This window comes from Panthera onca, chromosome X (genome assembly GCF_046562875.1).
Source record: "Panthera onca isolate mPanOnc1 chromosome X, mPanOnc1 haplotype 2, whole genome shotgun sequence".
NCBI classification, from domain to species: Eukaryota; Metazoa; Chordata; class Mammalia; order Carnivora; family Felidae; genus Panthera; species Panthera onca.
The window spans coordinates 104,257,841-104,280,958 of record NC_138357.1 but is presented as its reverse complement, the minus strand read 5'-3'; the positions used below and the strand labels follow the sequence as shown (position 1 = coordinate 104,280,958).

Sequence of the window (23,118 nt, the reverse complement as noted above, 5' to 3'; positions counted from 1 at the left end):
ACTTGAAGACGTTTCAACTGTCTGTCATGTGTGTCTGAGTGTGTGTGTGTATTCCAAAAGACCTTACAAGAAAGTTTTCCCCGAGGCAAATATGACAATCTATCAGTGGCAGGATTAACGTTAAAAAAAGAAATTATGTAAAAGTTTAAGGTATACAATGTGATATATATTGTGTGAGTGTGTGTGTGTGTGTGTGTGTGTGTGTGTGTGTATATATATATATAGAGAGAGAGAGAGAGAGAGAGAGAGAGAGAGAGAGAGAGAGATGTATACTTTGTGAAATAATTACTACAGTAAGGTTAGTTAACTCACCTATCACTTCATATAACTGCTGTTTTTTCTAGTGGCATTTAAGGCCTAATCTCTCGGCAACTTTCGAGTATATAAAATATAGTATTGTTAACCATATTCACCATTCTGTATATTGTATCCCCAGAATTACTTATAGCTGGAAATATATACCCCTTGACCAACATCACCCCCTTCCTCCTAGCCCCCAACCCTTGGCAACCACCATTCTGTTCTGTTTCTGATTTCAGCTGTTTTCATTCCACATGTAAGTGAGACCATACAGTATTTGTCTTTCTTTGACTCATTTCAGTTAGCACCATGCCTTCAAAGTCTAAGTTGTTGCAAATGGCAAGATTTCCTCGGGGCGCCTGGGTGGCTTGGTCGGTTAAGCGTCCGACTTCGGCTCAGGTCATGATCTCACCGTCCGTGAGTTCGAGCCCCGCGTCGGGCTCTGTGCTGACAGCTCGGAGCCTGGAGCCTGTTTCAGATTCTGTGTCTCCCTCTCTCTCTGCCCCTCCCCTGTTCATGCTCTGTCTCTCTCTGTCTCAAAAAAAATTTTTTTACAAAAAAAATGGCAAGATTTCCTTCATTTTTATGGCTGAGTAGTATTCCATTGTATATATACCACATTTTCTTTATCCATTCATACATTGAGGAGCCCTCATGTTGTTTTCATGTCTTAGCTATTGTGAATAATGCTTCAATGAACATTAGCATACAAATATCTTTTTGAGATAGTGATTTTATTTCCTTCATACATATACCCAGAAATGTAATTGTTGGATCATATGGTAGTTCTATTTCTAACTTTTTGAGGAAACCTCCTCCTGTTTTCCAATTACACCCTCACCAGCGGTATACAAGGGTTCCTTTTCTTCTACATCCTTGCCAGCATTTGTTATCTCTTGTCTTTTTGATGATAGCCATCCCTACAGGTGCGAAGTGAGATTTCATTGTGGTCTTGATTTGCATTTCTGTGATGAGTAGTGATGTTGAGCACCTTTTCATGTACCTATTGGCCATTTGTAAGTCTTTGGAAAAATATCTATTTGGATCTTCTGCCCATTTTTAATTTGATTATTAATATTTTTGACATTAAGTTGTATGAATTCCTTATATATTTTGAATACTAACCCGCCCCTTATCTGATATATGGTTTGCAGTTGTTTTATCCCATTCCATAAGTTGCTTCTTCACTTTCTTGATTGTTTTGCTTGCTGTGCCAAAGCTTTTATGTTTGAGGTAGCTTTTTTGTTTGTTTTTACTTTTGTTGCTTGTGCTTCTTGTATCATATCCAAAAAATCATTGCCAAGGCCAGTGTCAAAGATGTTTTCTATATTTTATTTTAGGAGTGTTACGATTTCAGTTCTCACATTTAAGTCTTAAATCCATTTCATGTTAAAATTTGTGGATGGTATAAGACAGGGGTCCAACTTATTCTTTCTGATGTGGATATCCAATTTTCCTACTATCAGTTATTAAAAAGATTATCTTTTCTCCAATGAGTATTCTTTTACATTTTTTAAATGTTTTTATTTATTTTTGAGACGAGAGAGACAGAGCATGAGCAGGGAAGGGGCAGAGAGAGAGGGAGACACAGAATCCAAAGCAGGCTCCAGGCTCTGAGCTGTCAGCACAGAGCCTGACGTGGGGCTCAAACTCACGGACTGTGAGATCATGACCTGAGCCGAAGTTGGACGCTCAACTGACTGAGCCACCCAGGTGCCCCTCTCCAATGAGTATTCTTGACCCCCTTGTCAAATACTAGTTTTCTGTAATATGCATGGGTCTATTTCTGGACCCTTATTTTGTTCTAATGGTCTATGTGTCTGTTTTCATACTAGTACCATACTGTTTTTCTTACTATAAATTTGCAGTATGGTTTGTAATCAGAAAGTATGATGGCTCCTGCTGGGCTCTTCTCTCTCAACATTACTTTGGCTATTCGGGGCCTTTTTAAATTCCATATGAATTTTTAAATGGTTTCTCCTCTATCTCTGAAAAATGTTGTTGGAATTTTGACAGGGATTATATTGAATCTATAGATGGCTTTGGATAGTATAGACATGTAAACATATTAATTATTCTGATCCATGAACATGGGATGTCTTTTCATTTGTGTCTTCAGTTTCTTTCATTAATGTCATAGTTTTTTTTTTTAATTTTTTAATGTTTATTTTTATTTTTGAGAGAGAGAGAGGGAGAATGTGAGTGGGGGAGGGGCAGAAAGAGAGAGAGACACAGAATCCAAAGCAGGCTCCAGACTCTGAGCTGTCAGCACAGAGCCAGACGTGGGGCTCCATCTCACAAACCATGACATCATGACCTGAGCCAAAGTCGGATGCTCAACCGACTGAGCCACCTAGGCTCCCCGTATAGTTTTCAATGTATAGATCTTTACCGTTTGGTTGAATCTATTCCTCAGTATTTTATTATTTTTGATGCTACTGTAAATGGGATTATTTTCTTTCTTTTTTTTCTGGATAACTTGTTGTTATAATATAAAAATATAACAGATTTTTATATGTTGACTTTGTATCCTAAAATTTTGCTGTGTTTGTTTAGTAGATCTAACAGATTTTTGGTGGAGTCTTTAGGTCTTATTATATGTAAAGTCATAACATTTGCAAAGAGAAAATTTTACTTCTTTCTTTCCTATGTAGGTGCCTTTTATTTCTTTGCTTAATTACTCTAGCTAGGACTTCCAGTACTATATTGAATAAGAGTGGTGAGAGTGAACATCCTTACCTTGTTCTTGAGTTTAGAGAGAAAGCCTTCACCTTCTCTCCATTGAATATGATCTTAGCTGTGTGTTTGTCATATATGGTCTTTACTGTGTTGAGATATGGTCCTTCTATACTCAATTTGCTGAAAGCTTTTACAATGAAATTATAAATTTTTTGTCAACCTTTTTCTGAATCTATTGATAGGATCATTAATTTTGTATCCATCATCCTATTAATGTGGAATATCATGTTTATTTATCTGCATATATTGATCTATCCTTGTATCCTAGGAATAAATCCCATTTGACCATGTTGTATTATCCTTTTGAAGTGCTGCCTAATTTCATTTGCTAGTATTTTGTTGAGAATTTTTATATCTATATTCATCAGAAATATTGGCTTGTAGTTTTCTTGTAGTATTCTTATCTGGCTTTGGTATCAAGGTAATATTGCCTTATAAAATGAATTTAGGAATTTTCCCTCCTCTTCAATACTTTGGAAGAATTTGAGAAGGATTGGCATTAATTCTTCTTTAAGTATCTGGTAGAATTCACCAGTGAAACCATTTGGTCTTAAGCTTGTCTTTGTTGACAGGTTTTTTATTATTCCTCCAATCTCCTTAGTTATTGGTCCGTTCAGATTTTCCATTTCTTCAAAGTTCAGTCTTGGGAGGTTGTATGTTTCTAGGAATTTATCTGTTTCTTCTTGGTTATCCAATCATCCTTTGTATTTCTTTGGTCCCAATTATTATGTCTCCTCTCTCATTTATAATTGTATTTATTTAGTTTCTCTTTTTTCTCTTGGTTACTCTAGCTTAAGATTGTCAATATTGTTTGTCTTTTCAGAAACCCAACTTTTCATTTCATTGATTTTTTTCTATTGTCTCTTTATTCTGTATTTTACTTATTTCTGCTCTATCTTTATTATTTCTGTCTTGTACTAACTTTGGGCTCAGATTGTTCTTTTTTTTTCTAATTCCTTGTAGTATGAAGTTAGAGTGTATATTTGAGATCATTCTTTTCTCCCAGATGCAGGCATTTATCACTGTAAATTTTCCTCTTAGAACTGCTTTGATTCATCTCATAATTTTGTTATGTTGTGTTTCCATTTTTGTTTGTCTCAAGATATTTTCTGATTTCCCTTTTTCTTTCTTCTTTAACCCATCACTTATTCGAGAGTGTGATATGTAATATCCACATATTTGTGAATTTTCCATATTCCCCTGTTATTAATTTCTAGTCACATATCATTGTGGTCAGAAAAGATACCTAATATGATTTTGTGGCCCAACATATGATCTATCCTCAAGAATATTGATTCATGCTTGAGAAGAATGCATGTTTTGCTACTCTTGGCTGGATGTTCTTTATATATCTGTTAGGTCCATTTGGTCTATAGTGTTCTTCAAATCTACTGTTTCTTTATTAATTTTTATCTCAATGATCTATCCAATATTGAAAGTGAGCTACTGAAATCTGCTAATATTATTGTATTGCTGTTCAGTTCAATTAATATTTGCATGAAATATCTAGGTACTCCAATATCGGGTACATATACATTTACAGTTGTTACATCCTCTTGAAGAACTGACCCCTTTATCACAATATAGTATAGAGTGACCTTTATCCCTTGTGACTATTTTCATTGTAAATCTATTTTATCTGGTATAAATATAGCCACTCCTATATTTAGTTACTATTTCCAGGAATATCTCTTTTTATTCCTCCACTTTCAGCTTATGTGTGCCTTTAAAGATAAAGTGAGTCTTGGAAGCAGCATATTGTTGGATCTTATTTTTTTTATCTCTTCAGCCACTCTTTATTGTTTGGAGAGTTTAGTCCATTTTCGTTTACATTGATTATTGATAGGTAAGGATTTACTATTGCCACTTTGTTAGTTATTTTCTGTTTGTTTTTTGTTGTTGTTCCTTTTTCTTCTTCCTCTCTTGCTGTCTTCTGTTGTGATTTTTTTTTAACTCATATGCTTTAATTCCTTTCTCTTTAACTTCTGTGTAGCTACTGGAGGTTTCTTCTTTGTGGATACCATGAGTTTACATGAAACATCTAATAGATATAACAGACTTTTTAATTAATTAATTAATTTTTAATGTTTGTTTATTTATTTATTTATTTGAGAAAGAGAGACAGAACATGAGCAGGGAAGGGGAAGAGAAAGAGGGAGACGTAGAATCTGAAGCAGGCTCCAGGCTCCAAACTGTCAGCACAGAGCCCAACACAGGGCTTGAACTCATGAACTGCCAAGATCATGACCTGAGCCAAAGTCAGACACCTAACCAACTGAGCCACCCAGGCACTGCTAACAGACTATTTTAGATTGATAACAACTTACCTTCAATTGCATACAAAAAGTTTACAGATGGGCCCCTTGGGTAGCTTAGTCAGTTAAGCATCAGACTCGGTTTTGGCTCAAGTCATGATCTCACAGTCATGAGTTCAAGCCTTGCATTGGACTCTGCTCTGACAGCACTGAGCCTGCTTGGGATTCTCTCTCTTACCATCTCTCTACCCCTCCCCCACTCACTCACTCTCTTCTTTCTCTCTCTCTCTGTCTCTCAAAATAAATAAATAAACTTAAAAAAGAGTCTATACTTTTGCTTTCCTATTTATGCTGTTGTTGTCATACTTTACATATTTTTATATCGTCTATCCATTCATACATTATTGTAGCTATAGTTGTTATTTTTAATTTTATTTTAATTCCAGTGTAGCTAACATATAGTGTTATATTAGTGTCAGGCGTACAATATACTGATTCCATAATTCCACGTATTGCTCAGTGCTCATCAAGATATGTGTAGTCTCAGGGCACCTGGGTGGCTCAGTTGGTTGAGCATCCGACTTCAGCTGAGGTCATGATCTCACTGCTAGAGGAGCAGGGAGTCCCTGCTGACCCGGGCCCTCCGTGTCCTATGAGGGCCCTTCCCTCCCTCCTGGCTGTGAAAGTCCAGGCTGCTTGCAGGCCTCTGGTTGATTTCCTGCTGAGCACCTGCAGGAGGCAGGGTCCCCCGTCCAGCACGACCCACACAGGTGACACCTTTAGGTCCAGAAGGGGGAGGGGCTTGGCTGTGCAACCTGAAATCATAGGAACACAAAGAAGGTCTTTTTAAAAACTATGCTGGGGAACCTAAGTTGGTCAGTCGGTTAAGCGTCGGACTTCAGCTCAGGTCACAACCTCGTGGTTCATGGGCTCCAGCCCCGCAGTCGGGCTCTGTGCTGACAGCTCAGAGCCTGGAGCCTGCTTCAGATTCTGTGTCTCCCTCTCTCTCTGCCCCTTCCCCCATTCGGGTTCTGTCTCTCTCTCCCTCAATACTAAATAAACATTAAAAAAAATTTTTTTTAAAAGATATGTGTATTCTCAGGGCTCCTGGGTGGCTCAGTTAGTTAAGTGGTCCAACTTTGGCTCAGGTCATGATCTTGCGGTTCCTGAGTTCGAGCCCCACGTTGGGCTCTGTGCTGACAACTCAGAGCCTGGAGCCTGCTTTGGATTCTGTGTCTCCCTCTCTCTCTCTCCCTCTCTGCCCCCCCAAAAATAAATAAAAATTATATATATATATATATATATATATATATATATATATATATATGTGTGTGTGTGTGTGTGTGTGTGTGTGTGTGTGTGTACTCTTAATCCCCTTTGCCTATTTCATCCATCCCCCATCCACCTCCCCTCTGGTAACCATCAATTTGTTCTCTATACTTAAGAGCCTGTTTCTTGGTTGTCTGTCTCTTTTCTTTTCCCTTTGTCCATTTGTTTTGTTTCTTAACTTCCACATATGAGTGAATCATATGGTATTTATCTTTCTCTACCTGACTTATTTTGCTTAGCATAATGCTCTGTAGTTCCACCCATGTTGTTGCACGTGACATTTCATTCTTTTTTATGACTGAATAATACTCCATTATATATATATATATACACATATATACATACATATATATACACATATGTATATATATGTGTATATATATGTATGTGTGTATATATATATACATATATATATATATATATATATATATATATATATATACACCACATCTTTGTCCATTCATCTATCAATGGAGACTTGGGCTGCTTCCATAATTTGGCTATTGTAAATAATGCTGCAATAAACATATGGGTGTGTATATCCTTTCAAATTCATGTATATACTCCATTATATATATATATATACACATATATACATACATATATATACACATATGTATATATATGTGTATATATATGTATGTGTGTATATATATATACATATATATATATGTATATATATATATACATATATACATATATATATATATATGTATATATATATATACATATATACATATATACACCACATCTTTGTCCATTCATCTATCAATGGAGACTTGGGCTGCTTCCATAATTTGGCTATTGTAAATAATGCTGCAATAAACATATGGGTGTGTATATCCTTTCAAATTCATGTTTTCGTATTCTTTGGGTAAATACCCAGTTGTGCAATTGCTATGTCACAGAGTAGTCCTGTTTTTAAATTTTTGAGGAAACTCCATACTGTTTGCATGGTGGCTACACCAGTTTGCATTCCCACCAACAGTGCAAGAGCGTTCCCCTTTCTCCCCATCCTCACCAACACTTGTTGTTTCTTGTGTTTTTTATTTTAACCATTCTTACCGGTGTGAGGTGATATCTCATGATAGTTTTGATTTGCATTTCCCTGATGATGAGTGATATCAAGCATCTGGTCATGTGTCTTTTAGTCTTCTGGATGTCTTCTTTGGAGTAATGTCCGTTCATGTCTTCTGCCCATGTTTTAATTGGATTATTTGTTTTGGGGGGCATTGAGATGTGTAAGCTCTTTATACATTTTGGATACTAACCCTTTATCAGACACACCATTTGCAAATATCTTTTCCCATTTTGTAGGGTGCCATTTAGGTTTGTTGATTGTTTCTGTTACTGTGCCTAAGTTTTTATTTTGATGTAGTCCCAATAATTTATTTTTGCTTTTATTTCCCTTGCCTTAGGAGATATATCTAGAAAAATGTTGCGACAGCTGATGTCAGAGAAATTACTGCCTATGCTCTCTTCTAGGATTTTTATGCTTTTAGGTCTCACATTTAGGTCTTCCATCCATTTCGAGTTTACTTTTGTGTATGGTGTACGAAAGTCGTCCAGTTTCATTGTTTTACATTTCGCTGTCCAGTTTTCCCAGCACCATTTGTTGAAGAGGCTGTCTTCCCCGCTGCATATTCTTGCCTCTTTTGTTGAAGATTAATTGACCATATAGTCATGGGTTTGTTTGGGGGCATTCTGTCCTGTTCCATTGATCTATATGTCTAGTTTTGTGCCAGTACCATACAGTTTTGATCACTACAGCTTTACAGTATAACTTGAAATCTGGAACTGTGATACCTCTACCTTTGTTTGGTTGTTTTTTTGTTCAAGATTCTTTTGGCTATTCAAGGTTCTTTTGTTGTTCCGTTCAAATTTTAGATTATTTGTCCTACTGCATTTCTATTCGCCAGTAATGAAGCAACAGAAAGAGAAATAAAGAAAGCAGTCCCATTTACAGCTGTACCAAAAAGAATAAACTTACCTAGGAATAAACTTAACTAAGCAGGTGAAAGACTGTACTCAGAAAACTATGAAACACTGGTGAAACAAGTTGAAGACAACAAACAAATGGAAACACATTCCATGCTCATGGATTGGAAGAGAAAATATTGCTGAAATGTCCATAGTGCCCAAAGCAATCTACAGAATTAATGCAATCCCTATCAAAATGCCAATAGGGGCACTTTGGTGGCTTAGTTGAGAGTTCGACTTCAGCTCAGCTCATGGTTTGTGAGTTTGAGGCCCACATCAGGCTTGTTGCTGTCAGCACAGAGCCTGCTTCAGAAACTCTGTCCCCTTTTCTCTCTGCCTCTCCCCCACTTATTCCCTTTCTGTCTCTCTGTGTCTCTCTCTCTCAACAATAAAAGAAACATAAAAAAATAGTATTTTTCACTGAACTAGAACAAATAATTATAGTTATTTTTAATATTCTTTTCGTGACCTTTTATACTAGAGATATAAGTGATTTTTTTTTATCAGTTTTTCAAAGTTTCTCCAGTCGTGTAAAGCTCAGACACATTAAGATTAGTCAATATATGGGGTACCTGGGTGGCTCAGTCAGTGAAACGTCTGACTTCAACTCAGGTCATGATGCCATGGTTCGTGGGTTCAAGCCCTGCGTCGGGCTCTGTGATGACAGCTCAAAGCCTGGAGCCTGCCTCAGATTCTTTGTCTCCTTCTCTCTCTGTCCCTCCCTGACTTGTGCTCTGTCTCTCTCTGCCTCTCAAAAATAAATAAATGTGACAAATAAAAAAGATTAGTCAATGTATGTGATTTACACCGCCATTACAGTATTAGGGTGTTCTGGATTTGACTATATATTCGCTTATACCATTGAGTTTTATATTTTTAGGTTTTCACGTTCTTAATGTCCTTTTATTTCAACTCAAAAAACTTCTTTTGGCATTTCTTGTAAGGCTGGTCTAGTGGTGATGAACTCCCTTAGCTTTTGTTTGTCTGGGAATGACTTTCTCTCTCCTTAATTTTGAAGAACTACTTTTCTGATATAGCATTCTTGTATTCTTGGTTGACGTTTTTAACTTTCATCGCTCTGAATTTTTTACCCCATTCCCTCCTGTCCTGAAAGATTTCGACAGTTCAGTTTCTTTAGGATGATTATTTTGAATTCTCTGTCAAACAGATTGTAGATCTCCATTTCTTTGGGGTTGGTTAATGGAACTTCATTAGTTCCTGATTCTTCATGATCTATGTACCCTTGCATTGATGTCTGTGCATTTGAAGGAACAAATACCTGTTGTAGTCTTTACAGAATGATTTCAGCAGGTGAAATCCTTCTCCGATCTGTTCCCCAAGCCAGTGGGATTACCTCCAGAGTTGCAGCCATGCTAAGTTGGAGCCAGTTTTGAGGCTCTTGCTGGGTCTGCAGCAGGGTCCATGTTTGGAAAGCTTGTTACCAGGGGCTCGGGTGGGCTAGGATCTTCTTTGGCACCTGGGCGTATGGACCTGCCTCTAGGATCCTGCTCAGCAGGGCAGTGCTTGGATAATTGTTTCAGGGTGCATAGTTGGGTCTTTAGTCAGTGGCCCTTTTACCATGGTGTGGACAGATGTGACTCCCACCAGGTCCCTGGGTGAGCAGGACTTGCCCTGGACCATGGCTGAGGGGATTTATGCATGGATGTTTTCTTTGTCCGTTTTGCTGATGTCATTCCTGTCGTTCGTTTTTTTTTTTGTTGTTGAATATTGCAATCAGAATCGCTTCAAAGTCATGGGAAGAGTAAATCAATGACTGTATTTGAATTTGTGCAAACTATTGCAAAGAGTACGTACACCAGCTGTTTTCCATCTCTGCAGTGAACAGAATTCCAGTCGCAGGTTTCAATTACAGAAAATAAAATTTAAAGAATAAAGTTTAGAATAAGAAATATACTCTTGCAGTACCCTCTTATGATTAACCATTTTTAAGCTATTTATAAACTTATGTTGAATTGAAAATATCACAGACCTTTTCTTTAAAAACCTTAGCATAATTTTGTTCTTCCTATGGTTATAAAAATGTCAGTTTTTCGAAGTTTCTCCAATCACATAAAGCTCAGACACATAAAGACTAGCCAGTTTATGTGCTTACAGATATTAAACAAAATTGAAGACATGTTACCCAAGATTCATATTTGTCTGGTAATTGGGAGAACAGAAGAAACCGTACAATATAAATGATTTTGAGTCAGAACACACTGCTGAATTTAGTATGGCATCTGGCACGACGTTTGCAGTCTGGTAACTTTCAAATCAGGAGTTTGCTTCTGGTAGTAAATAAATGCTTAGCCCATTACTGCTCTGACATCGACTCTGGGGAAAGAGAGGAATTAGATATCAATCAAGTGTGCCGTTGATTTGAAGATGCAGATTTTCGGAAGGGGCTTTTGGGCCACGTTTCCTACCAAGATTATCTGCATGTGAGCAACTTCTTTTGACCTGAGAGATATTAGGTTAACTACTATAAATTTGTCCAGATGACATAAAAAGATAGAAAAGTGACTGAGGCTTTAGTACCAATTCCTGAGGTTTATTTAGGCTTAATATGGTTAATATATATATTATTCTAGGCAAGAATCTATTTTCTTTTTGATGGAAGTGTGGAGCTTCAGCTTTTTTGTTTAGAGTACATCCCCTGTAAGTATTTGCCCCATTTACGATGGACCCAATGCTGCAGTGTTTAGTTTTTGTTGTTCTCTGGTCAGTTACCGTCAGCTGACTGCAGTTCTTTGATACCTTTGAGCCCTCTGGATGTCTACATCCTGTCCTAGAGCAGAGTTCCTCAAAGTGTGGTCCCTGGACCAGCAGCAGCATCACCTGAGAGCTTGCTATAAATGCAAATTCTCAGGACTTATTCTAGAAATATTGAATGGAACACTCTGAAGGTAGGGCCCAGCAATCCATATTTACCAAGCCCTCCAAATTGTAGTCATTCATACTCAAGTCTGACAACCACTTTTTCAGAGGAGTTTACAAGGACTCTAAAGTCTTCTGTGGAGCCACAGTGAGCAACTACAGTTTAAGACTATTCCAAAGGAACCTTGCTAAATGCTGACCCCACAGCTTCTAGTAATTCCTTGAGGAGTCCAGGCAGCATGGAGTGTATATCTCCAAAGCCACCTCTCCTAGGAAACAGTCCAGGTCTTGAGAAACTCCCCACACTGGCTATTAAGATAGAAGTCATGTGATACCCAAATGAAAGATTATTCGTTTATTTAATTAACACGCTCGGTTTGAGCATCTACTAAGCCCTAGTGGCATATGTCAGTCAAGGATATTGTAGTCAAAGAAAAAAGAAGAGATGTGAGCACAATAATATCATACATGAGAAAAGAGATCACCTCCAAGTCAAAGATGTCAGACTCAAATTCAAAAGAAATTCACTACAGATCTGGCTGCTGGTTTTTGGCAATGAGAAGCCATAAATATTTTCCAAGATACTATAAACATAATCAGTGGTGATATTTGGAAAGATAAATTTTACAACTGTATGTGGAATGGGCCAGAAGGAGAAAGAAACAGAAGGAAGACCTACTAAAATAGAATTATAACAGCTAAGAAATGAGTAGGACCCAACCTGGGTTGGAAATAGAATCCAAAGGACTTTTACCAATGAATGCCTATGATATTATCAGTAATTAAAAAGGATAAGCGGAACATACATCTGACATTTGGAGAATAAAGAAGTAAGATGGTAATGTTATTAACCTTACAGTGAAATAAAAGGTGAAGAACAGAGCATGAGATCAGAAGCATGTTATGTTGTCAGCATCCAGATTAAGGGGTCCAGGTTACAGGTGAAAGTGGGGTATAGTAGCTAGTTCTTGAGAAGGAAAACAGGACTGTACATCTAAATTAGGGAATTATCTATAGATGTGATTATTGATGTCAAAGGAGGAAAAGAGATTTAAAATTTTTTTCATATTTATTTATTTTTGAGAGAAAGAGAGTGAGCAGGGGAGAGAGGCAGAGGGAGAGGGAGACACAGAATCCCCTCTGAGCTGTCAGCACAGAGCCCCACTCCAGGCTTGAACTCATGAACCATGAGATCATGACCTGAGCCAAACTCAGATGCTTAACTGACTGAGCCACCCAGCAGCTCCAGGAAAGGAGATTTTTAAGGGAAAGTAGGCTGAGAGACAAATGAAGCAGGTCACAGAAAACATCTTGAGGAACAACAGCATTTATGAGTTGTAAGAGCAATGTCCATGGAAGAGGCAGGGAAACAGTATCGTGTAAGCAACAGTGATATCAAGCTGGAACTTACCAGTATCATTGGACCAGTTGTTTTCATCTCTTCTGAGTGCTCTGTTCTTATTGGTGTTCATGTTGATATGATTTTCAATTTTTTGTCCTTTTTTTTTTTTTTTTTTTTTTTTTTACTTTTTAAGTTTATTTAAATCCAAGTTAGTTGGGGCACCTGGGTGGCTCAGTCAGTTAAGTGTCCGACTTCGGCTCAGGTCATGATCTCACGGTTTGTGAGTTCAAGCTCCGCATCGGGCTCTGTGATGACAGCTCAAAGCCTGGAGCCTGCCTCAGATTCTTTGTCTCCCTCTCTCTCTACCCCTCCCCCACTCTCTCTCTTTCTCTCTCAAAAATAAATGAACATTAAAAATAAATAAACATTAAAAAAATAAAAAATATATTCTTTTAAAAAAAAATTCTAACATTTATTCATTTTTGAGAGACAGAGAGAACAGAGTGTGGGCCGGGAAGGGGCAGAGAGAGAGGGTGACAGAATCCAAAGCAGGCTCCAGGCTCTGAGCTGTCAGCACAGGCAGGGTGCTCGAACTCACTGACTGTGAGATCATGACCTGAGCTGAAGTCGGACACTCAACTAACTGAGCCACCCAGGCGCCCTCCAAAAAATAAAAAAATGTTAAAAAAAAATAAATCCCAGTTAGTTGACATATAGTGTGACAGTGATTTCGAGAGTAGAATTTAGTGATTCAGGGGCACTTGAGTGGCTCAGTTGGTTAAGTGTCTGCCTCTTGGTTTCAGCTCAGGTCATGAGCTCACAGCTCATGGGTTCGAGCTCCACATCAGGCTCTGCGCTCGCAGTGTGGAGCCTGCCTGGGACTCTCTCTCTCCCATATCTCTCTGCCAATACGCTGCTTGCACCCTCTCTCCCTCAAAATAAATAAAAAAATTTTTTTAAAAGGGTAGAATTTAGTGACACATCACTTATGTATGACACCCAGTGCTCATCCCACCAAGTGCCCTCCTTAATGCCCATCATCCATTTAGCCCATCCCCTCACCCAACACGCCTCCAGCAACCCTCAGTTTGAGAGAGAGAACATGTGCCGCACTCAAGCAAGCAAGGGAGGGGCAGAAGGAGAGGGAGACAATCTTAGGCAGGCTCCGCGGCCAGTGCTGAGCCCAAGCCAGAGCTTGATCTGCCCACCATGAGATCATGACCTGAGCCAAAATCAAGAGTTGGTCAGTTATCATATTGAGCTCCCCAGGTGCCCCTGATTTTCAAGTATTTTTAACCTTAAAGAAGGTAAAGGGCTAGGAATGAGGATCTAGTCATTAAGCTCCCCAGAATTGGGCAAACTTCAACATGTTACAGTGCCTTGTAGCAAACTGGAAGAGAACAACTTCTAAGAAAAAAATAGTATATGCATGAAATCATTCTCCCATCCACAGTCTGGTTTAAGGAACACTCCCTTTGGGCCATGACCCCTTTACTACTCTTAGCAACATGTTTGTCCCCTAGAAATAAACCATTGAGCTGTCTACATCGCCTACTAGATTGGAAGCTACCGATTAATATTGTAAAGAAAGACTTATGTCTCATAGATATGGCTTGTGAATATCTAATGCATGGAAATTTTAATTAAATATTAACTGGTATTACATACTAGCTTTACTATGTGCTATTTTCTATGATTTCTTATTCAACTAAACTGTTTACATTGACATGCTATAGCAAATATAATTATTACTTTTGGTGAAAATGGAATTTTATTTATAATACATAGAGCTATTTCCTGGTTGAAGAATAAAGAAAATACCAAGTATCAAAATATGGCATGTTTGGATGATTGCTATTTTCTAGACTTTTTTCCAACCTGAAACCTGCTTTATTTTTTTTAAAAAGTCTTCTATATCTAAAGATTTTCATTCAGGTATCCCATAGTGGAGTTGTTAGTTTCTTACATACCTGTTTTAACTTCAGATACAGTTAACAGTTTTCTGAGTTTGCCCTGACAAGTTTTACTTATAGAATGACTTCTAGCTGGCTCAGGACTGTCAGACTACTGAAATGAACACACCCATATGAATCTCTGAAAGTGAGCTATAGTGTCACCAAGTCAAAAGGAGTGTCTCAAAGCCACCCAGAGCAATGGTCAAGGATGTCCATCTATCTTTGATGTTTTATAGCCCCAACGTTTTAAATTTTCTGGGCCAAATACAAAGCTCATTTTGTTCTGAAATTTAGGAATGTTTCGATTCAACTTGATCTGATAACTGAGTAATACGCTGACAATCATCAGGGAAGTACAAAAGAGAGCTAAGGATATTGATATTTGGTAAGCTCAACATACTGATAGTATTTAGAATTGAGGTGAATTATGAATCTGGATAATCACGTTCTGAAAAGGCAACTGATGAATGAAAGACTGTCCAGAAGAGAAGTGACTTATTTTAATTAGAAACAACCAATATGAAATTTGGGATGTTTAATGTTAAACAATTAAGATAAAGATAATGCATGATAGTAGTCATCAAATATTTAAAGAGTTTCCATGTAAAAAAGGGGAAAGAATGAGGAAAGAAACAGATTTGAGAACTAAGTTTCATTCACTTATATTGTAATTATTTTTTATTCTTATCGTCAAATAATAAAAAATATCTGGCAATATTTTACGTGTGAGATAAACAGAGATCAGCAAAAAAATATGGCTTTCTAAACTAATTCAGTATAATAACATTCTCATTCCCCAAATCCAAGAACTGGCTCCCAGTAGAAAATTAATAATTCCAAGCTTTTATTTTCTCCCCAACAGAAAATCAATACAGTACCCACCATCAAAATATCATTCCTCTATGGTCAAGCCAGGTGCAGTTTTCTTTTTCTCAACAGAGTAAAATGGCCAAAGGCAGGATTAGTTGAATGTACAATTATTTAGAGTAAGAGCATAGTACTCAGTTATGTGCCTTTTATAGGCAGTCAAGATGCTCCATCATCCATGCATCAAAAATGTCCGAAGTTAACATTTCATTGCTCTTGTTGTTGATTTTGTTTTTACTACTGTCCTCACAACAACAACAACAAAAATAAAAATGTGAGTTTGTAACCTCCAAATTAGTTCCAGAATATTTGGCGTTATTGACTTCTTATTGGAAATGAATAGACTTCCGTCTTTGGTCTCCCCGAAGCAGAACATTTAGAGATGTTTTTGAAAAGACTTGAATGTTTTCATGTCCTGTTGTTTTCTGTGGAATGTAGTGCCTTCAACTTTACTCTGTAATGTTTTTGACAGACAATAAAGATTATGATGCCTATTTATCATACACCAAAGTGGATCCTGACCAGTGGAATCAAGAGACTGGAGAAGAAGAACGCTTTGCTCTTGAAATCCTACCTGACATGCTTGAAAAGCATTACGGATATAAGTTGTTTATACCAGACAGAGATTTAATCCCAACTGGAAGTAAGTTAATGTTTTCAGTTGAGAGTGTGCATATTCTTGGTCTGTCTGTGTATCATCATTTTTTAGGCAGAATTTTAACTTTTGGTTCTCTACATCAAAAACTGTGTCTATCAGTGTCTCAAGAAAGAAATGTCATTATGTATTCATATGAAACTTAATTTTTGACACCCCTGAGGAGCCACTTTCATTGTTCTGTAAAGCATCTCATTTTATGAGCCTTGACACTTAAAGACACAAATGGGAGATTTGTAACTCGGAAAAATATTTCCAACATTGAGAAAAGCAAAGCCCGCACTCTATTCAGCGTGGTCATTGGCCATTGTCATCTTCTCAAGGTATTACCCACCGAGCAACAATTCTCATTTAATGTGTGAGAGAGAAGCTACTGGGGCCTTCGGGGCCAGGTGTTTGAGGCACTCATTCCGATAAACTCTTCTCTCTTTTATAGCCTACATTGAAGACGTGGCGAGGTGTGTAGATCAAAGCAAGAGGCTGATTATTGTCATGACCCCAAACTACGTAGTCAGAAGGGGCTGGAGCATCTTTGAGCTGGAGACCAGACTTCGAAACATGCTGGTAACTGGAGAAATCAAAGTGATACTCATCGAATGCAGTGAACTACGAGGGATTATGAACTACCAGGAGGTGGAAGCCCTCAAGCACACCATCAAGCTCCTGACGGTTATTAAATGGCACGGACCAAAATGCAACAAGTTGAACTCTAAGTTCTGGAAACGTTTACAATATGAAATGCCTTTTAAGAGGATAGAACCCATTACACACGAGCAGGCTTTAGATGTTAGCGAGCAGGGGCCTTTTGGGGAGCTGCAGACTGTCTCGGCCATTTCCATGGCCGCGGCCACCTCCACAGCTCTAGCCACTGCCCACCCAGATCTCCGTTCCACCTTTCACAACACGTACCATTCACAAATGCGTCAGAAACACTACTACCGAAGCTACGAGTATGACGTACCTCCTACCGGCACCCTGCCTCTTACCTCCATAGGAAATCAGCATACCTATTGTAACATCCCTATGACACTCATCAACGGGCAGCGGCCACAGACAAAATCGAGCAGGGAGCAGAATCCAGATGAGGCCCACACAAACAGTGCCATCCTGCCGCTGTTGCCAAGGGAGACCAGTATATCCAGTGTGATTTGGTGACAGAAAAGCAAGGGACACCCCGTCCCTGGGAGCTTGAGTGGAGTCTGCAGTCCAGTGCCTGGAACTAAATCCTCGACTGCTGCTGTTAAAAACATGCATTACAATCTCTAGAACACGAGGAAAAACAGGGTCTTGTACATATGTTTTTGGCAATTTCTTTGTAGCATCAGTGTCTTCCTGTTTTACCATGTCTCTTATCATTACATTTTTTGACTTTGTTTTATATGTCATTGGAATTTGTAAATTTACATTTTTTTAAAGAAGAGACTTATGTATAGATAGAAAACCCTTTTTTGCTTCATTAGTTTAGTTTTAGAATGGGTTTTATTTTCTTTCCTTGCTTTTCTTTTGCTTTTAACATTTCCTTGGGGTGCTTGGACAAATCTATCCGATGGGACAAGGAGCACCGGATCCTCTCTTGGGTTCTGCCTGGGATCAGCAGGGCCGTGTGGGCCTCCGGAGAGCAGTGCAACGAATGCGGGCCTTGCCATTTGGGGAAAACAAAAAAAAAAGATAAGAAGAACACTCACTCACAGGAGGGCCCCGCCGATCAGAGCCCTGAATCTCTTCCTTGTCCCACCTCATTCCCCACCTCTACCCTTCTAATGGCGGCATGATGTGTAAACTCTGAGGAGGGGTGGGGGTGGGTCTAACTGTCTTAACGTTTAATTCACTGCTCGTCAGAATACACTCCAGACCCAGAAGTGTGCTAGTCACTTGACAGTGACCACTACAGAGCGCTCAGAAGAGAAGATCAAGGGCATGAAAATGGGGGAGAGAGTGTTGTTTCTGTTTTTAAATGAGTTGATGTACCCTTATATAAATATATATATATATATATAAAACACACACACAACAAAACAAAAGAAACAAAAAACAAAAAAACACACAAAAAAACAAAAAAAAAAAACAAAAAAAAATCAAGCCCTATATTTGATCACTTCCTGGAAAGGCATGAATGTGTTTGTGGCTGTTTTTGTTTAATATTCTACTTCCTCTTTTCCCTCTATAATTTTTCTGCAAATGAGATTATGTGCAAATGCCAGGCAAGTTAACTCAAAAGGGTGAATCAACACCAGTCGAAATGAAATTTACATTGAAGGCTTCCAAACCAAAGGGAAGGACAGGATGTGTCATCAAATATGTTTTGTCACCTTGTATGATACAAAATGTTATTTTCTAAAGAGAACAGATCTGTGAAACTTATTATGGGGTCCCCTTGTATTTAAATGTTAATTCACTGTATTTAATTTTTAATGCTACATTCAGAATCAAGTGTTCGGTTTCAGTTTGTGAACATAAGCAACGCTTATTACTATCGAAGTGTTTATAGAAGAACTCAGGAGGTCAAGCATATGAGTACCAACAGAAATCGATATTTTCAAAATAAACATTATTTACGCAAAATAGTTTTTAAATTAGATGAGAAAGTGTTTAAAATAATTTTACTGTATAAATAATTAGTTTTATTTTAACTGTGTAATTCTATCTTTCAGAAACAGAAAGCTGATGCTCCCAAGAAATTCATCCCTTACCGTTTAGCTTTATGTTTGAAACCAATGGCATAAGCAGCTAATACAATATTCATGGTGAAGATAATGCAAAATCAATCATCAAGGAACTTGCAGAGGGTGGAATTGTTAAAGGGAAATATTACCTACGTAGCTTTTAGTTAACAAAAAAAAAAAATCGATGTGCCGAAAACACGAATATAGAACTACGTTACTTTAGTGACTCCTTGTAGAAACCTCCATTCCAGTCATCGTCTGTGGGCTCGTGTAGTGACTATCGTATGTTCGGTTTATTCCTACCACCATATAACGAGAAAACAATTCTACAGTGTGGGTCGCAATACTAAAGGTGTGAGTTGGCCACAAAAAAAAAAAAAAAAAAAAAGGAAAAGAAAAAGTGTAAACTTCGAAAGAGTTCATTTGGGAGGGTAAGATCGAAGTGCAAATGTATGAGATGAGCCTAAGAATTCTGCAACAAGGCAAAGGTCTCAGTATTTGTGTGACAAGGTAAAGGAGCCTTGGGATGTGCAGTGCTTTTTATTTGCTTTAAAATGTTTATTTCCCTGACAAGTCACCCAGGGTCCTTCTCTCCAATCTGTTCTTCATTCCCATGCTCCCCTTGGACCTGTGTCACTTTTTCACAAAGCAGAACGGAAGCTGCAAGGACACATATACTTTGTCAGCTTTGCACATTGGGTTATTTTCAGAATCCAAGAAGGCCATTGTTTCCTCTGTACTATGGACACCTGTCAGGGACTGGTGCCAGTGAACCTCACTGGCCTGGATTCCACACTCCCCCAGTGCTCAGAAAACTGCAAACATGGCAATGGCCTGGTTGATTTCTTTGTTTTTTAATTTTTCTTAAGTGCACGATGGAAGTGTATAGAGGAAGTAATCAGACCACAGTCATATTTTAGGCATCCATAGGTGTTAATTTAGCTGCATCGGGAGTACATTTTTTGTTCTATTTTTAGTGTAGATTTAAGCACTTTGAATAGCATGATTCAGGGATTGATGGGTAATATTTGATATTCTCACAACTTAAGAAACTTTTCTTTCCTCTAATGCTTTGTCATATTTTTTAAAAAGAAAACAAATGGAGAAGAAGCTATCTAGGGCTTTAGTAACATTCCTCCCAAGTATTCCTCTATCAGCTCCGTGTGAGAACTGAAGGATGCTGTCATGTGTTCACGTGCTCTGTGTTTAATAAAAGTTATGTTAGAACTCACAATAAAAAGAGAACAAAGGTATTTTCCCTAGTGCTTAGGTTTCATCCTTCTCTTTTTTCGGTGGGCACCGTGGGGAAGGAGAACATCCTAGTTGTAAAAATACAGTTGAAGGTGTGACTATGTTAGCCAGGCTGAGGGAGAGAATGGGCTTCTGGACTTGGACACATGTGATGTTTGATATTGCCTGTTTTTTCATCATTCACTGCTCGGGCTCCGAGTGACACGTTATGGATTCAAAGTCCATCTGGTTCTTTAAAGTAAACTCTACTTGCTGCCTATGAGCGTCCTACCCTGTATACTGGTGCTCAAATCTTCGAGTATTTAATTTGTATTTCATTCCTTAGATTTCCTATGAGCAGAGCGGAAATTTGTATCTCCTGCAGCCAGCTGATTTAAGTTTAGATCAATTCTGTGAAATAAATCTAAGACATGATGAGTTAAGAGTCCTGAACCTACTATATCTCTGTAGCTGAACACCTGATTGTTCCAAGAGTCAACCATTTTTGGTTTATTACTTCCTTCATAATCTATATATTTGAACCCTATCGACCTAATCTTCCATATCGGACACGCTTCTTCCTTATTTCATTATTATTTAGCATTTTATAACGAGAGCAAATATTAACTCAGAGCCAATCCCTAAACTCTGAGTTTTGTTTATCCTAGAATAGTCATTAACTTTGACAGATACCATTTATGTAAATTAAGATCACCATCTCTAGGAAGACATGAATTCATATGTTTGTAAATTATGCTCTGATTCTGGAATGATACCATAGTTCTCCTTTTTCCAAGAAGTATTTTTTTGCATCTTGTGCTTCATTTCTTCTTTTTTTTTCTATTTACCTTAAGTTTGTCCTTAGTCTCAGAAGAAAGCTTAGTGAGATCCAAAGGAGACCATCGGTGTTGCACAGGTGAAATGACTGAATGGAATAAGAGAATACGCAGGCACGGAAGAGGAAAACCCCTTACTGTCTCTGATCCGAATGTCCTCGGCCATCATTCCCATCCTTGTCGTAGTTGATTCGGAAAGGTGAAATATTATTAAATGGGTTAGAAATCCCACCTACGGGCACGTATTCCCTATCACTGAACAACATTTTTAACAGTCCATCCAGCATTACAAAGAGGTGATGAAGCAACTGACTTCCCTAACAGGAGGAGCGTGTCCATGGAAGCAGAGCTGTCTCTCGCTTTATCCTGAGCACTTCCCACTTTATTATTCTGAGCAAAGAAAGTCGTTGATAGCCAAATTTTGATTATCCTTGTCAACAGACCTTAAACTTAGGTTCACGGACACTTTGAGTCCATAAAAAGGATTAAAGGAAATAATGAAGGCCTTGAGATTCCAGACAAAATGGTGAATGTGTGCAAAACTGGGTTTTCCCGGATGTGTGTCTCAAAGACATCCGGCTTCTGAAAAGCTATTGATGTTTGGATTTAGGGCATAGTCTCAGAAACTGTCATTGGCATAAAGCACCTATCTTGCCAGCTTTGCTATGCCTACTATTCCTCACCTTCATTCATGGCAGTTCAGGGAATGATTCCCGTTCTTTTAACAAACGGAGGCAGTTCCTCTCCCAACGTGCCCAGACTTTGTGGGAGACTTGGTCTATCGTGAGAACAAAATGGGTAGGACGGCAGGTAATTTGTGCCCGGAGAAATGAGAATTGGCTCGATTACTCTGATCGTTTACTCATTTCCTAAGTTACTCAAAAGATAGTTTTGGAGGAATGTGAAACGTGACTTGGCATGATGCCTTATTTCTTGAAACTCCTTTATGATTTGAGTTGACTCATGTTTCCCACAGCAAAACAAAGAAGAAATAGTCCGGTACCGGAGTAAAAGAAACAATCATTTGACGTGTTTTTCCAAAGAGACTTCATTTCCTTGTGCCAGGATTTAGAATTGGTTATACGCTTGATTTTCAGCAATTGTGCTTTTGCCAGTTTCAGGATTTAAGATATGACTTCGGAGCAATATGATGAATGTTAAGAAATCAACTGAAGTGAGGTGGTGATTTAGTTTCGCTTTTTACTCAGGACTGGCAGTGAGGTGAAAGTTTGTGCTATTTTAATAATGACGATACTGTCACAACGAGCTGTACGACCTGAGTTTGAGTAAAGAGAAGGAGGAGGATGATGACGATGATGATGAGTTAATCTCAGTCCTAATCTCGTGTGTCTTTTCATCATCAGACTTCAGTCATGCATTAGAAAATGCCCTAAGAAGGGACTCAGTTCTCATCTTCCATCGACTATCATTTCTTTCTTCCAGTCTCACAATAGAAAACATCTCTCTATTACAGACAAGTAAGATATATAAAAAGAACATTCTCCTCCTGCCCTTTAGTAAATGTCCCTCTGAGTAGTCTCTGAGTCCACTGACAAACTCCTCTTTCTGAACTGTTCATTGTATTTAGTGAAGTAAGGCATTGTTGTTTTCCTACCATTCACTGCATTCATTGATGCATCCCCCCGGGTCCACAAGCCTGAAAAGTATTCTCTTTCTTAACAAAGGCAATCACTCTAAATCATTACACTGTGTTCCCTCCACTACTAAATGAATAGAAACCGAAGAACTGCACATGAACTTGAGACTATTATGTGTAATATTGATGTTGTGTAAATTTCAATCTTCATAGTCCAGATAACCTTAAGTTTCAAAGGGCATGCTGGTCATTAAAAAAAAAAAAGATTTAATGTAAAATGACATATTACATAGTGCATGAACATGTGGCAAAGTAATTTGGATCTATCCTTACTAGTCAATGAGAGACTAAATTTGGGGAGATCAGCTGTGAGTGTTTTAGGTTAATTCTCACCTGGGATGAAGACATCTTTATGTTAGGATACATGGACCGTTGTCCAAATTCCTTGCAGCATATGCTCCTGGTAACTAGAATTTTTAGTGTGTTCTTTCCG

General features: G+C 38.2%; 1 protein-coding gene across 1 annotated transcript in view; it reads left to right on the top strand.

Moving 5' to 3' along the window:
• Positions 1–22,918, top strand: part of IL1RAPL1 (interleukin 1 receptor accessory protein like 1) — a 1,360,593-nt gene extending 1,337,675 nt beyond the window's left edge. The window contains exons 10-11 of the mRNA XM_081794008.1: positions 16,117–16,287; positions 16,736–22,918. Coding sequence (XP_081650134.1) covers positions 16,117–16,287; positions 16,736–17,454 — 890 coding nt within the window. The 3' untranslated portion in view covers positions 17,455–22,918. The remainder of the gene's footprint in view (positions 1–16,116; positions 16,288–16,735) is intronic.
• Positions 22,919–23,118: the final 200 nt, after the last annotated feature.